This window comes from Fusarium falciforme, chromosome 14 (genome assembly GCF_026873545.1).
Source record: "Fusarium falciforme chromosome 14, complete sequence".
In the NCBI taxonomy this organism is placed as follows: Eukaryota; Fungi; Ascomycota; class Sordariomycetes; order Hypocreales; family Nectriaceae; genus Fusarium; species Fusarium falciforme.
Genome location: NC_070557.1, coordinates 699,503 through 714,913, shown reverse-complemented (window position 1 = coordinate 714,913; position 15,411 = coordinate 699,503). Strand labels below are relative to the sequence as shown.

At 21.4% G+C, this 15,411-nt stretch overlaps 1 protein-coding gene across 1 annotated transcript; it reads left to right on the top strand.

Moving 5' to 3' along the window:
• Positions 1–13,988: 13,988 nt before the first annotated feature.
• On the top strand, positions 13,989–15,086 carry NCS54_01505700 (Zinc-type alcohol dehydrogenase-like protein; the record flags this gene model as incomplete). Its single annotated transcript, XM_053160169.1, has 2 exons — positions 13,989–14,750; positions 14,808–15,086. 2 exons carry the CDS (start codon positions 13,989–13,991, stop codon positions 15,084–15,086), a joined length of 1,041 nt encoding a protein of 346 aa, XP_053016144.1.
• Positions 15,087–15,411: the final 325 nt, after the last annotated feature.

Genomic DNA, 15,411 nt, shown 5'->3' with positions numbered 1-15,411 from the left:
TAAATTAAATTTAAAATAAATACCTTAGACTTTATACTAAGCGCCTAAATTAAATAATAAGATAATAAAGGATTTTTATATCTTATTATATTTTACTCCTATAAGCTATATAAAATAAAGCTTAATTACCCTATTTATAATAAAGAATTCCTCATAATTATTAATACTTTTAAGGAATTTTAATATTATATTCTTAGAAGTAAGTATTAAATTAAGGTATATATAAATTATAAGAATATTACCTATTTCATAAAAACCTAAGAACTTAGCGGATAATAACTATAATATACTAAATACCTTTCAGAGTTTAATTATATTATTATCTATATTAAAGAAACAGAGAATAATAAAGTAGATACTATTAGCTAATAACCTAACTTAGATATTAAAAAGATTAAAGCTAAGAAATAACTTCTATATTTTATATTAAAAAGATACCTTAAATAAAAGTTTATTAGGTAAATATAGAAGCTAATACCCTTATTAGAATACCTTATACTTATTAAGAAATATAAATAATTAGTTATAGATTTTATTAAGTATATATAAAGATATTAATAATAGAGTAATAAAATCTAGATATATAAGGGAAAGATCTCTATCCCCGATAAAGTACTCTAAGCTATCTTTAATTATTATTACTACTAAGTTATATATCATAATAACCTAGAAGAGACAACTAAAGCTATATAATAATACTATAATAACTACGACCTCGAAAGTAGAATAAAAGGAAAAATATATTAATATAGAGAATACTAAGGGAAGATCGCTGGCGCCTAGCGGGACAATAGGCTAATACCCCTATTAGAGCACCTTTAGCTTATTAGAGGCTATGGGAAATAAATTATTAATTTTATAAACTATATATAAAGATATAACCAAAGAGAAGATAGATTCCTTATATTCCACGGAGGAATTATTATCCCCGATAAAGTATTTAAACTAATTTTCTAATATTACTATAACCTATTTCCCTATAATAGAAACTACTAATTAATATTTAAACAAATAAACCATATCTATAATAATAACTAATTTAAATAAAAAATCAAATAATAGATATAAAATTATATAAACTATAACCCTAATACTAAACCTACTACCTATAAATAAAATAGGGTTATAGAAATACCCCACTAAATTATTAGTATAACTTATACTATAAAATAAGGTAATCTACTCTTAAAGTAAATCTAAGAATATAATAAATAACTCCTAGATAATAAGAAAACAAATAAGCAATAAGTCCTAGATAAATTATAATATAACCTTATACGCGAGATATATAGCTATTTACTATATAAACACTAAAGAATTAATAAAACCCTAGAATAAATTAAAACAATATTTACTTTTCCTAATATAAAAAAGATTATTTTAATTATTATTAACTAATATAACCTTTACGCAAAAACTAAGGCATAATGCCATAAACCTTATAAGAAATTATAACTACTCTTAATTATATAATAACTATAGGACTTTATTACTATAGATTTTATTACTAAACTACCCTTATTAGAAAAACTAACTACTAGAAACTTCTATAATAATATTTTTATTATTATAAATAAACTTATAAAATTTTCCTATTTTATACCCTATAGAGAATTAATAATAATAGAAAAATTTACTTATCTTTTTTATTTTTATATTACTAAAATATATAGCATATTACTTAAAATTATTATAAATTAAGGACTATTATTTACTTTAAAATTCTAGTAAAGCCTTATAAGATACCTAAGAATTCACTATAAGCTCTTTATTATATACTATAAAAAGATAAATAGATAAATAGAATATATAAACTAAATATTAAAATAATACCTTTAATACTATATTAATTATAAATAAACTAACTAAATTAAGAAGCTACTAGCTATATAGCTAGCCTATAATATAGCCACTAATAAAAGCATAAAGATTATACTAGCCTATGCTAACTTTAGATTTATACTAAATATATACTATTAGATATGAGATATTATTATTAATCCCAAAGTAATCCTTATTAGCGATTAACTAAAAAACCTATATAAAGAAATATAAATAAAACTTAAATTTATTAGAAATAAAATAATAAATTATATTAATAAAAAAAGAATTAAGGGACTAATCTTCTTAGAGGGAAATATAATTTATTTTATAATAAAAAATATTAAGATAAAATAATAAAATAAAAAACTTAACTATAAATATATTAAATTATATAAGATTAAATAAAAAATTTTAAAAAATAACTATAAACTAGACTTATTACTAAAAGTTAAACTTTATCTAATTATTTATATTTTATTACTTAAATTAATAAAAAATACTATCTAAGTCAAAACTAGCAATAAGCTAGAAATAAAAGTTAATAAACTAAAAAAATATATTATAAAAGCTATTCTTAATATAAATAAAACTAATAATAAAATAATATATTTTATTAAATATAAAAAACTACCTTAACTCTAAAAATATATAAGAACCCCTAAAATACCTTACTAATATATAATACCTTCTAAAGGACTTCTATTAATAATATCAAAAGGGAAAATAAACTTAAGGCTAATAGCACTCTAGTTAATAATATCCATAACACCTATAGACTATATAGCAATCATAGCCTCTAACTCTGCCTTCTTAGTCGCCTCTAGCATATCTAAGAAATAAAATCCCCAGATAGCTATCTTAATACCCTTAGTATATAATTAATACTTCTAGCGATAAAGCTAGGTTAAATAAGCCAAAACCTTATTTATCCTCGCTTAAGCTTCTTATATCTCTCGCTATAGATATAAAAAGTCCTCTTTAGTATACTCTTCCTTAGAATCTAGATAATTAAACTCCTAGTAGATATAATTTATTAGGGAATTATTAATAATAAAAAAACCCTATAAGTAAGAATATATAAATAAGCACTAAAGATATTTATTAATATATTATATAAAAGGCTATAATAAGTATATTCTCTATAATAATCTAATTTCTTAGGTAAGGCTATATAATAAAGGCCATAAGAATAATAAAATAAATAAGGCATAATTTTAAACCTAAAATAATTAATAATATCGCCTAGTTTAATAATAGCTAATCGCTTCTTAAAAAAGAGAAGATAACTAGATATATTAGTAAAAGATTTTTATAGGGCAAAGATTAGTATATATACGCGAAATAACTAAGGTCACAGATATAGCCTTAAGGATAAGACTAATAGAGGGGAGATATTATATTATAGCCTAAGAAACCTCTAAACTATATAACCAAAAGGGTCTATATTATCATACTAATTAAAAATAGATTAAGATAGATTATATCTTATAGGCTATAATCCCCTTTAATCTAGCAAATAGGATTATAACGGCTTAGGTCTTATAAGTTATAATCTATTATAATCTATCTTATTATATAAAGTATATAAAACATACTTATTATACTTTCTTATATAATAGCTATCTTAGTTATTAATATAACTTGGTTATACTTAATACCTTTAAGCATATTACTAGATATAATACCCCCTTATTTAAGCATAGCGCAACTAGTCTATCTGCTAATATAAACCTAGCATGACTGGTTTATCCCTTGGGAATACACATGATTGTTATACTTAAGACCTAAGAGGTTAAAAGCTTAGTTCTTTTTGTAATAAGTATTAAAGTCTATAATTATATATTAAGTTTTAAAATTATAATTACTAAGTTAAAAGAAATAAAGCTAATTTTTTTAAAAGCCTTTTTGATATTTTTTATATTATAATAATCCTATATATAATATTATATTTATAACTTTATAGGTTATATAAAGCTAGGTATATAAAATAGTTATATTATATTAGAGCTTATTAAAATTAAGATAATAATAGCTATAGCGAAAAATAAAAAATTTCTTTAAAATGCCTTACTAAAAGGCCTATTAGGCCCCTAGCCAAGGCCTATCTATATGCCCTATAGGGCCTAATTAAGCTATGATCTATTAACTAAGATAGGCGGTGTAGACCTTTTAGCTTAGCTAGCTAAGGGTTAAGATAATTAAGGCCTTTCTTTACTATTTTATAATGTGGCCTAGAGTATATAAACTTATTAATATGCGGGCTTTAAATAAAGCTCTATAATATATAATATAAAAAATAAAAAAAAAATATATTTAAAATATAAATTATAAAATGTTTAATTAAATATTTTATTTTTTAATTATAAGCTTATTTTAATATATTAAAATACCTAATATTAAAAAATTAAAATAAATAAAATAAATAATATAATATATAAAATTAAATAATTTTTTAGTAATATTTCTTAAAATAAATAAATTAATAGTTTTTATAATTATTAAGAATTAAGAAATAATAAAAATTAATTAATTAATTATATATTAATTAAAGTATTTAAATTACTTAAAATTAATTTTATAATTAAGTAAATTATTTTAAATTATTATAATTACTTAATTACTTAAGACATTGGTATCTTAATATTAGTTAAGAAAATAAAATTAGCTTATATTAATAATATATAATTATATTACTTAGCTTTTTATATTAATTACTTAAATAATTATAATTTTTTTTTAGTTTTTAAGTTATATTAATTTTAGCTTTAAATACTTTTTTAAAGCTTTTATTATTAAAATTACTAAGATATTAATTATAATACTTTAATCCCTATTTTAAGTAATATAAAGGTAAATAATAATAATTATATATATTATATATAAAGTTATATTTTTAATAATATATTTTAAAATATTATTTAATAAAATTTAATAAATTATAATTATTAATATGTTATTTATTTATTAAAAATATAAATAGTATTAATAATTAAGAATTTTAATACATTACTTATAATTTCTTTAAAATAATATAAATATAAAATATTTTTATAAATATTATTATTTAATATTAATATTATTATTATTTATATATTAATAAAAGTATTAATAAAAATATTTTATTTTTATCTTATTTTAATTTAATATTTATTTATTATATAAATTTCTTTAAATTTATAAAACTTATAATTTAGATTTTTTATATAATTAAATATATAAATATAAATTAAAAATTTTTTAATAATTTTATTAAATATTATAAAAAAATAAATAAAAATAATTATTTTCAAATTCAATAATTATAATATTATTAACATACTTGATAAGTAAGCTGTATACTCAAGTGAGCTATATACTTTGAAATTTCTTAGTATTTATACCTAATTTTAAAATTAGTTTAAAAATTTCTAAAAAATCCATTTTTAGCTCTTATAAACTTAAAGCTTAAAATATAGTTTTTTTAAAAAGTCTAAACTATCTAAATAATTTTTTAAGATTTTTAAAAAAATTAGTTAGTAAGTTATTTAGGAATTTCTTATTCGCACTATTTTTTTTTAGTTTTTAATATTTTAAAAATTAAAATATTTTTTTAAAAATCTAGAAGAATTATAAGGTTATAATATCTTTAGTTAGAATTATAAAAATACTTCTTTTAAGTCTATAACTATCTTATATTAGTTTTTAGAGATTTAAGGTTTATTATTTTTAGGTGCATAGTATAGGTATACAGCTCACTTATCTATACAGCTTACTTATCAAGTACGTTATATAAATTATATTATTATATTAAATATTAATAAGTTTTTTTTTAAAATTATTAAAAAAGCTTGTTTTAAAAAAAACCTTAAAATTAATTAAAATATTATTAAAAACTTAATTATATAAATTTAATAGTTATATAATAAAAATATTATTATTTTATTAAATAATATATTTCTAAATATTAAGTATATTATTTTAATTATATAATTAAAGATTTTAATAAGAAATTAATATAAATTTACTAATATATAAATAGTTAATTAATTTATTAATTAATTATTATTTAATATTATAAAAGTTTTTTTAATAATAATAATAATAATAATAATAATATCTTTAAATAATTAAAAACTATAAAAATTATTATAAATTTAAAACTAAGAATAAATATTATTAAAAAAGATTATATGTTATTTTTTAACTTATTTAAATATAAATTATTTATTATATATAATACTATTTTTAATATAATATATATTTATATATAATAAATATATTTTATTATAAAAATTATTATTAAAATTATTATTATTTATATACTTATATAAGTTAAGATATATTTATTAAAAATTTAATTAAATAAGCTTAATTAATTAAATTTATAAACTTTAATTTATTATTTAATTTAATGTTAAGTCTAAATAATAACTTTTTTTAGGTTTATAAAACTCTATTACTAACTCTAAGAATTAATCTCTTTAAAACCTATAATATTAATAATTTCTATTATATAATATAATTATACCTATAGTTATATAGCTAGGTCTTTACTAGCTATAATAAGACTTTTTTAATATTTTTATTTAATATTATAAAATCTTTTAATACTTATTATAAGTATTATAATCTATGCCTTATATTAATTATTATCTTATAAGCTCTTTAGGAATTAAATATCTTTATTAATACAGTTTCTTGTTTTTTAGCTTTTTTTTAATAAAATTAAACCTTTTATTAGTATTATAACTAAGTAAAAAGAAATAAAATAAAAGAAAATATTAGTATTAAAAATTATAAGTTTAATTAAAATTAAATTATTAGGCTATATATTATTCTTAATACTTTTAAGCCCTTTATTTAATATTATGATTTATAGCTTATTATAAGTACTTTTTATACTTTTATAAAACTTATAAACTTACTTAATAAGATTATTTTAATTATATTAAAAGGTATATTTATAAGTATTAATTATTTTATTTTAATTATTTAATAAAAAACTCTTATAAAAAGCTATTATAATTTTATTACTATATTTTTAATTATAATTAAATTTTATCTTATAAAAATAATATTTTTAATTTTAATTTCTTAAAGTAATTTAATAATAATAATTAATTAAAAAATTTTATATTATTAATTTAAATATTTTAATAATTATTTCTATATTAATATATTAAATATATATTATATAAACTTTTATAATTATATTTATTTTTTTTAATTATAAATTAATAAATATTTAAAAACTTATATTATAATAATATAAATTAATATACTTAATAAGTAAGTAAGCTAGATAAGTAAGTAAGCTAAAAATCCCTTAATTTATATTATTTCTATTTAATTAATTAATTCTTAATTAACTAGTATATTATAGTCTAATTATAAAGCTAGAATACTTTTTGCCCTTTAGGCCCTTTAAAATAACCTAAACCTATATATCTAATACGCTATAGAGATATATATAGTTAATTATTATACTCTAGGTCGCCGGCAAAAAGGCATCTAATCTTAGCGCGATATTATTTAGAAATTATATTAATTATTTAATCTAAAGAAAGAAATTCTTATTTATTTTATTTTTAATTTAAATTTATAAAGATTTCCCTCTTAGCTTTATAATATAAAAGAAATAACTAATTAATTACTTATTAATTATAATATATTATTAATTAATATATATTAGGCTTTAAATTTTATTAAGTAATACTAAGAGCTTAAGATATATTTCTTTTATAAATATAATTACTAAAGAGCTAAATATAAAAATCTAATTATTATTTATAATTAATTTTAGCTTATAATAAATATAATTATAAAATATAATATCTAATTATATAATATTTATAATTTTAATAAGATTAATTTTCTTATAGGTAGAATTATAAGTAAAATAATTATTATAGGCTTAGAAAGGTATTTAAAGCTAAAATAAATATAACCTAGAAATTAAAAATAAATTATAATTATTTAAGTAATTAATATAAAAGGCTAAGTAATCTAGCTATTTATTATTAATATAAGCTAATATTATTTTATTAATTAATACTAAGATAATAACCTCTTAGGTAATTAAGCTATTATAATAACCTAAAATAGTAGATTAATAATAAGACTAGCCTTAAATAGCTTAAGTATTTTAATTAATATATAATTAATTAATTAATTAATTTTTATTATTTTTTAATCCTTAATAAATATAAAAATTATTAATTTATTAAATTTAAGAGATATTATAAAAAAAAGAAAATTATTTAGCTTTATATATTACCTTATTTATTTTATTTATTTTAGCCCCTTAATATTAAATACTTTAATATATTAAAGTAAGCTTATAATTAAAAAATAAAGTAATTAATTAAATATTTTATAATTTATATTTTAAAAACTAAGTTTTTTTTAATCTTTTATATAATATATAAGTTTATTATAATAAAAAAAAATATTAAAGGGGCTTTTAAAGGAATTAATTTTATTTCCCTTAACCTAGAAGTTATAATCTTAAAGCTTAATATATAGCTATAGACTTTAATACCTATTAAAGAGGGAATTAAACCTTTTACCCCTTAGGTCTTAAGGACCTTAAAGATTATACTTAAGGCTAAGTCTTAGTTTAAATACCTTAAAAGATAAATTAAAAGGTATTATAATAACTCCTTAGAGTTAATTATAAAGGCTATAAAATCTCTTATAAAAATAATAAAGAGAAATATATATAAGATTATATTATTAAGGGCTAAGATTAAAAACCTTTAAGAAATAAATAAGATATTAAGTTAATATTAAAGGATAAAAAAGATTAAATTATAAAAAAGAGGGGTTATAATAATAAAGAAGGGAAGGTAAATAATTAATTAAATAGATATAAATATATAGGTAATAACTAAATTATTAAGGAATAGTAATTAAGGAAGGTTAATTAGATTAAGTATTTAGTATTATAATATTTATAGTAAGCTTAAGTATAATATAAGGACTTATTAGGTAATAATTAAGATATCTAGGGAAGAATATAATAAGTAATTTTAATTAATTAAATAATTTATAGTATTTTTATTATAATTTTTAGTAAGAAAGTTAGGATTTTTAGTTTATTTACTTATTTAGCTTATTTATTTATTAAGTATATTATTTTAATAAAAATATCTAATATACTTAATAAGTAAGTATCTTAAATAAGTAAGTATTTTAAAAATCTTAACCTCTTAGACTAGAATTATAATAAAAATACTATAAATTATTTAATTAATTTAAGCTACTTATTATATTCTTCCCTAGATATCTTAATTATTATTACCTTATAGGTTTTTATATTATAGCTAGGCTTATTATAAATATTATAATATTAAATACCTAATTATACTAATCTTCCTTAATTATTACTCCTTAATAATTTAGCTATTACTTATATATTAACCTCTATTTAATAAATTACTTATTTTTTTTTTTTTATTATTATAACTTTTTTTTTTTATAATTTAATCCTTTTTGCCCTCTAGTATTAACTTAATATCTTATATATTTCTTAAAGGTCTTTATTCTTAGCTATTAATAAGATAACCTTATATATAATTATTTTTATCCTCTTAATAAAAGACTATATAGCTTTAAGAATTAACTCTAGGGAGTTACTTTTATATTTTCTAATTTATTTCTTAAGGAATTAAGACTAAGATCTAGCCTTAATAATTATTTTTAGGGTCTTTAATGCCTAAGGAGTTAATAATTTAGCTCCCTCTTTTATAAATATTAAAGTCTATAGCTATATATTAAGCTTTAAGATTATACTTTTTAAGTTAAGGGGAATAATATTAGCTCTTTTAAAAGCCCCCTTAATATTTTAATTTATTATAATAGCTTTATATATAATATAAAAGACTAAAAAAAACTTAGTCTTTAAAATATAAGTTATAGAATATTTAATTAAATACTTTATTTTTTAATTATAGGCCTTTTTTAATAGCTTAAAATATGTAATATTAAGAGGCTAAAATAAATAAGAGAAATAAAAAGATATATAAAATTAAATAATTTTTTTTTTCTTATAATATCTTTTAAAGTTAATAAATTAATAATTTTTATAATTATTAAGAATTAAAAAATAATATAAATTAATTAATTAATTAATTATATATTCATTAAAATACTTAAGCTACTTAAGACTAATTTTATTATTAATCTAGCTATTTTATATTATTATAATAGCTTAATTACCTAAGAGATTACTTTTTTAATATTAATTAATAAAATAATATTAGCCTATATTAATTTTAGTTTTTTATGCCTTTCTAAGCCTATAATAATTATTTTACTTATAATTATATCTATAAGAAAGCTAATTTTATTAAAAATATAAATATTATTTAATTAAATATTATACTTTATAATTATATTTACTATAAGCTAAAACTAATTATAGATAATAATTAAATCTTTATATTTAGCTCTTTAGTAAATATATTTTTAAAAAAAATATATCTTAAGGTCTAAGTATTACTTAATAAAGTTTAAAGCCTAATATATATTAACTAATAATATATTATAATTAATAAGTAATTAATTAGTTATTTCTTTTATATTATATAGCTAAGAGAGAAATCCTTATAAATCTAAGTTAAAAATAAAATAAATAAAGATCTCTTTTTTTAAATTAATAACTTATATAATTTCTAGATAATATTATATTAAGATTAAATACCTTTCTACTAGTAACTAAGGGTCTTTTAAGAGACTATATATATACTTATAGCGCGCTAAAAACTTAATCTTAGGTTATTTTAAAGGGCCTAAAGAGTAAGAAATATTCTAGCTTTATAATTATTTTATAATATATTAGGCAATTAAGAATTTATTAATTAAATAATAATAATAAAAGTTAAGGGATTTTTAAGATACTTGTTTATCTAAGATACTTGCTTATTAAGTATATTAATTTAACTCGCTAAGCTAACTAATATAGCTTAACTCTTTATATTATAATAATACTATTACTAATCAGGCTAGCTCCCTTTAAAACAAAAACCCCGATAGACACAGTATTAAACCAATGCACTAGCATTGCTAGAAAGCTATAAGGTTAGTAGCTACTATTCTTAGCATATTAAATTTATAAAAATAAAGCCTGTCTTAGAATAGTCCTAAGCTCTGCTTATAGAGTTTACTTACCCTGCTAATCTCGAGCTATAGTAATAATAAGAGTAAATTAAATATATAACTTAAAATATTTATAATAGCCTTAACCTCTTTAAGCTAATTTTTTTAATATATATAAATTATATTTCTTACCTTTTTATTTTTTAAGTTTTTAAAAGTTATAAAAATAATAACTAAAATAATATTTATAATATTATTAATATACTTAATAAGTAAATAAGCTAAATAAATAAATAAACTAAAAATCTTAATTTTTTTATTAAAAATTATAATAAAAATACTATAAACTATTTAATTAATTAAAATTACTTATTATATTTTTCCCTAGATATCTTAATTATTACCTAATAAGTCTTTATATTATACTTAGGCTTATTATAAATACTATAATATTAAATACCTAATCTAATTAACCTTTCTTAATTATTATTCCTTAATAATTTAGTTATTATTTATATATCTATATTTATTTAATTAATTACTTATTTTTCTTTTTTTATTATTATAACCCCTTTTTTTTATAATTTAATCTTTTTTACCCTTTAGCGCTAACTTAGTATCTTATTTACCTCTTAAAGGTTTTTAATTTTAGCCCTTAATAATATAATCTTATATATATTTCCTTTTATTATCTTTATAAGAGACTTTATAGCCTCTATAATTAATTCTAAGGAGCTATTATAATGCCTTTTAATTTATTTTTTAAGGTATTTAGACTAAGACTTAGCCTTAAGTATAATCTTTAGTATAACGGCAATCACAGCTGCGGGCACCTTAGCCGCTACGCCACGGGGCAAAAGATTAGGCCATAATCGCTATTATAGCAATTACGGAAGGTGCTTCAACTGCCTATAGAGCCTATCGCTTACAGGGGGACCAAGCCTATAACACGATGCTCCCTCCCCTATGGCTACGTCCCGGAGCCACTAAGGGTCATGCCGCGATAGGGGACACAAGCCTATCCGGCAAATCCGCTACAGGGGGAACTAAGCCCTATACGGCGCGCTGCAGCTAATCCAACCCCCAAGGGCACGCCTCGCAGCTGCCTAAGCTGCGTGCCGAAGGCGGCCTTATGAGCAACTATTCCAAAGGCAGGGCTCAAACCTACGAGCTTCGGGTCACCCGCTTATAGCGATTATTATGTAACGGCAGTCACAGCTACGGGCACCTTAGCCGCTGCGCCACGGGGCAAAAGATTAGGCCATAATCGCTATTGTAGCAATTATGGAAGGTGCTTCAACTACCTATAGAGCCTATCGCTTACAGGGGGACCAAGCCTATAACATTTAGGGTCCTTAAGACCTAAGGGGTAAAAGGTTTAATCCCCTCTTTAGTAAGTATTAAAATCTATAATTATATATTAAGCTTTAAGATTATAGCTTCTAGGTTAAGGGAAATAAAGTTAGCTTTTTTAAAAGCCCCTTTAATATTTCTTTTTATTATAATAGATTTATATATTATATAAAAGGCTAGAAAGAATTTAATCTTTAAAATATAAGTTATAAAGTATTTAATTAATTACTTTATTTCTTAATTATAAGCTTATTTTAATATATTAAAATACTTAATATTAAGGGGCTAAAATAAATAAAATAAATAAAGTAATATATAAAGCTAAATAATTTTCTTTTTTTTATAATATCTCTTAAATTTAATAAATTAATAATTTTTATATTTATTAAAAATTAAAAAATAATAAAAATTAATTAATTAATTAATTATATATTAATTAAAATACTTAAGTTACTTAAGGCTAATCTTATTATTAATCTAGCTATTTTAAGTTATTATAATAGCCTAATTACCTAAGAGGTTATTATCTTAATATTAATTAATAAAGTAATATTAGCTTATATTAATAATAAATAATTAGATTATTTAGCCTTTTATATTAATTACTTAAATAATTATAATTTATTCTTAGTTTTTAGGTTATATTAATTTTAGCTTTAAATACCTTTCTAAGCCTATAATAATTATTCTACTTATAATTATACCTATAAAAAAGCTAATCTTATTAAAGTTATAAATATTATATAATTAAATATTATATTTTATAATTATATTTATTATAAGCTAAAATTAATTATAAATAATAATTAAATTTTTATACTTAGCTCTTTAGTAATTATATTTATAAAAGAAATATATCTTAAGCTCTTAGTATTACTTAATAAAATTTAAAGCCTAATATATATTAATTAATAATATATTATAATTAATAAGTAATTAATTAGTTATTTCTTTTATATTATAAAGCTAAGGAGGAAATCCTTATAAATCTAGGTTAAGAATAAAATAAAAATCTCTTTTTCTAGATTAAATAATTAATATAATTTCTAGATAATATTGCGCTAAGATTAAATACCTTTTTACTAGTGACCTAGAGTATAATAATTAACTATATATATCTCTATAGCGCGTTAGATATATAGGTTTAGGTTATTTTAAAGGGCCTAAAGGGCAAGGAGTATTCTAGCTTTATAATTAGATTATAATATATTAGTTAATTAAGAATTAATTAATTAAATAGAGATAATATAGGTTAAGGGATTTTTGGCTTACTTGCTTGTCTAGCTTACTTGCTTATTAAGTATATTAGTAATAGTTAATATATACCTTAACCTTGGTATAAATTAATTATAATATAAGAGGTTTATATTAGTATAGAATATTCCTAAAGGTAAAGTTAGTATCCGACGGAGGCGGGCCTACTCTTGCCGACGGAGTCGAGCCATGCCTTGGTGCAATACGGGATTACTGATTTCAAATCCGCCGACGGGGAGAAATATGGTAACGCATCTCACCGAAACAGATGGCGGGATGGGCATAATAAATTTAATTGATGGCAATTGTGTATTGGCTGGCCGAGGCTGGTGGGTGTGGATTGCCGCTTGTAAGTCCGCTCTTGACATTATATAAATAGTGCATCTCATCGAGGGCGCTGAAGTTTCATGCAACCTACTCCAGATCTTTACCACTCTTTCGCCACATCAACTACATTTTTGAGAAACAGTAGTCTCAATATGAGTCACAACAAGACCCTCATTTACAAAAAAGTCCCCAATGGACTTCCAGTCCCTGGTGAGGACCTTGCCGTTGAAGCACGCCCGATCGATCTCGAATCGCCTCCAAAGGGCCGCCTTATTCTCGAGATTTTACAAGCATCTTTCGATCCGTATCTCCGGGGCAAAATGCGCGACCCCAAAATCAAATCATACTCCGCTGCCTTCGAAACCAACCAGCCTATCGTTAATGCCACTGTATCCAAAGTCCTCAAAACCGATAGTCCCGAATATAACGAGGGTGACTTGGTAGTTGCTGCCACTCCCATCGCCGAATATGCACGGGTGGAGGACCTCAAGGCGCAGATGGTCCGCAAGATCACGAACCCGTTTAGTCTCGACATTGGCCTGTTTCTCGGGCCCCTAGGAATGCCTGGTTTGACAGCTTGGTCTGGCTTGCATAAAATTGGACAACCCAAAGAAGGCGAGACGATCTTCATCAGCTCGGCCGCTGGCGCTGTTGGCCAAGTTGTCGGGCAGGTAGCTAAGCGAGCGGGTTTGACTGTGATCGGATCTGTTGGTTCAGATGAGAAGCTAGACTTCATAATTAATGAGCTAGGGTTTGACTCGGGTTTTAACTACAAGAAGGAGTCACCATCGAGCGCGCTGGGCAAACTTGCTCCTAACGGCATCGACATTTATTTCGAGAATGTCGGTGGAGACCACCTCGAAGCCGCACTAGAAGTCATGAACATTGGCGGCAGAATCCCAATGTGTGGAATGGTAATCTCACAACTGCACACAGAATCTAAGGAGCATGAGGCTGATTAGTACTTCCAGATTAGCAGCTACAATACGCCTATAGCAGAGCGCCCAGGGATCAAGAATATGGCGTATGTCGTCAGCAAGCAGATTCTCATGCAGGGCTTCATCGTTACCAACCCTGACTATTGGGCTGTCTACTTCAAGGAGCATCAAGAGAGTCTCCAGAAGTGGTTTGCTGACGGGAGTATGAAGGCAAAATTATCAGTGACAGAGGGCATTGAAAACGCGGCTGAGGGGCTTGTTGGCATGCTTAAAGGCGAGAACTTTGGTAAGGCTGTGTTGAAGATCAAATAATGTTATCTGCATGGGGAAGGACGTGGTCCTGTCGCCAGTACGGATTTGGTATTACTAGAAATGAATTCACTATGTAATTGCATCAAGTTCGTACTGGTAGCTTTGGATCATTAGTATGAGCCGGTGTAGGAAGTGAGATAGCACATTACTTTTGCGTCATGCGCCTGGATGTTTTGGCAGGCAGCATCTAGCTAAGAGAGAAAGATTTATGTCGTACTACATAATGAGATGGCCAGTTAGACGAAGTGCATTGCCTAGGAACTCAGCAAATATAAATCATATAAGTGTCGGATTTATCTTGGCTGGATTAAAAGGACGGCTGAAC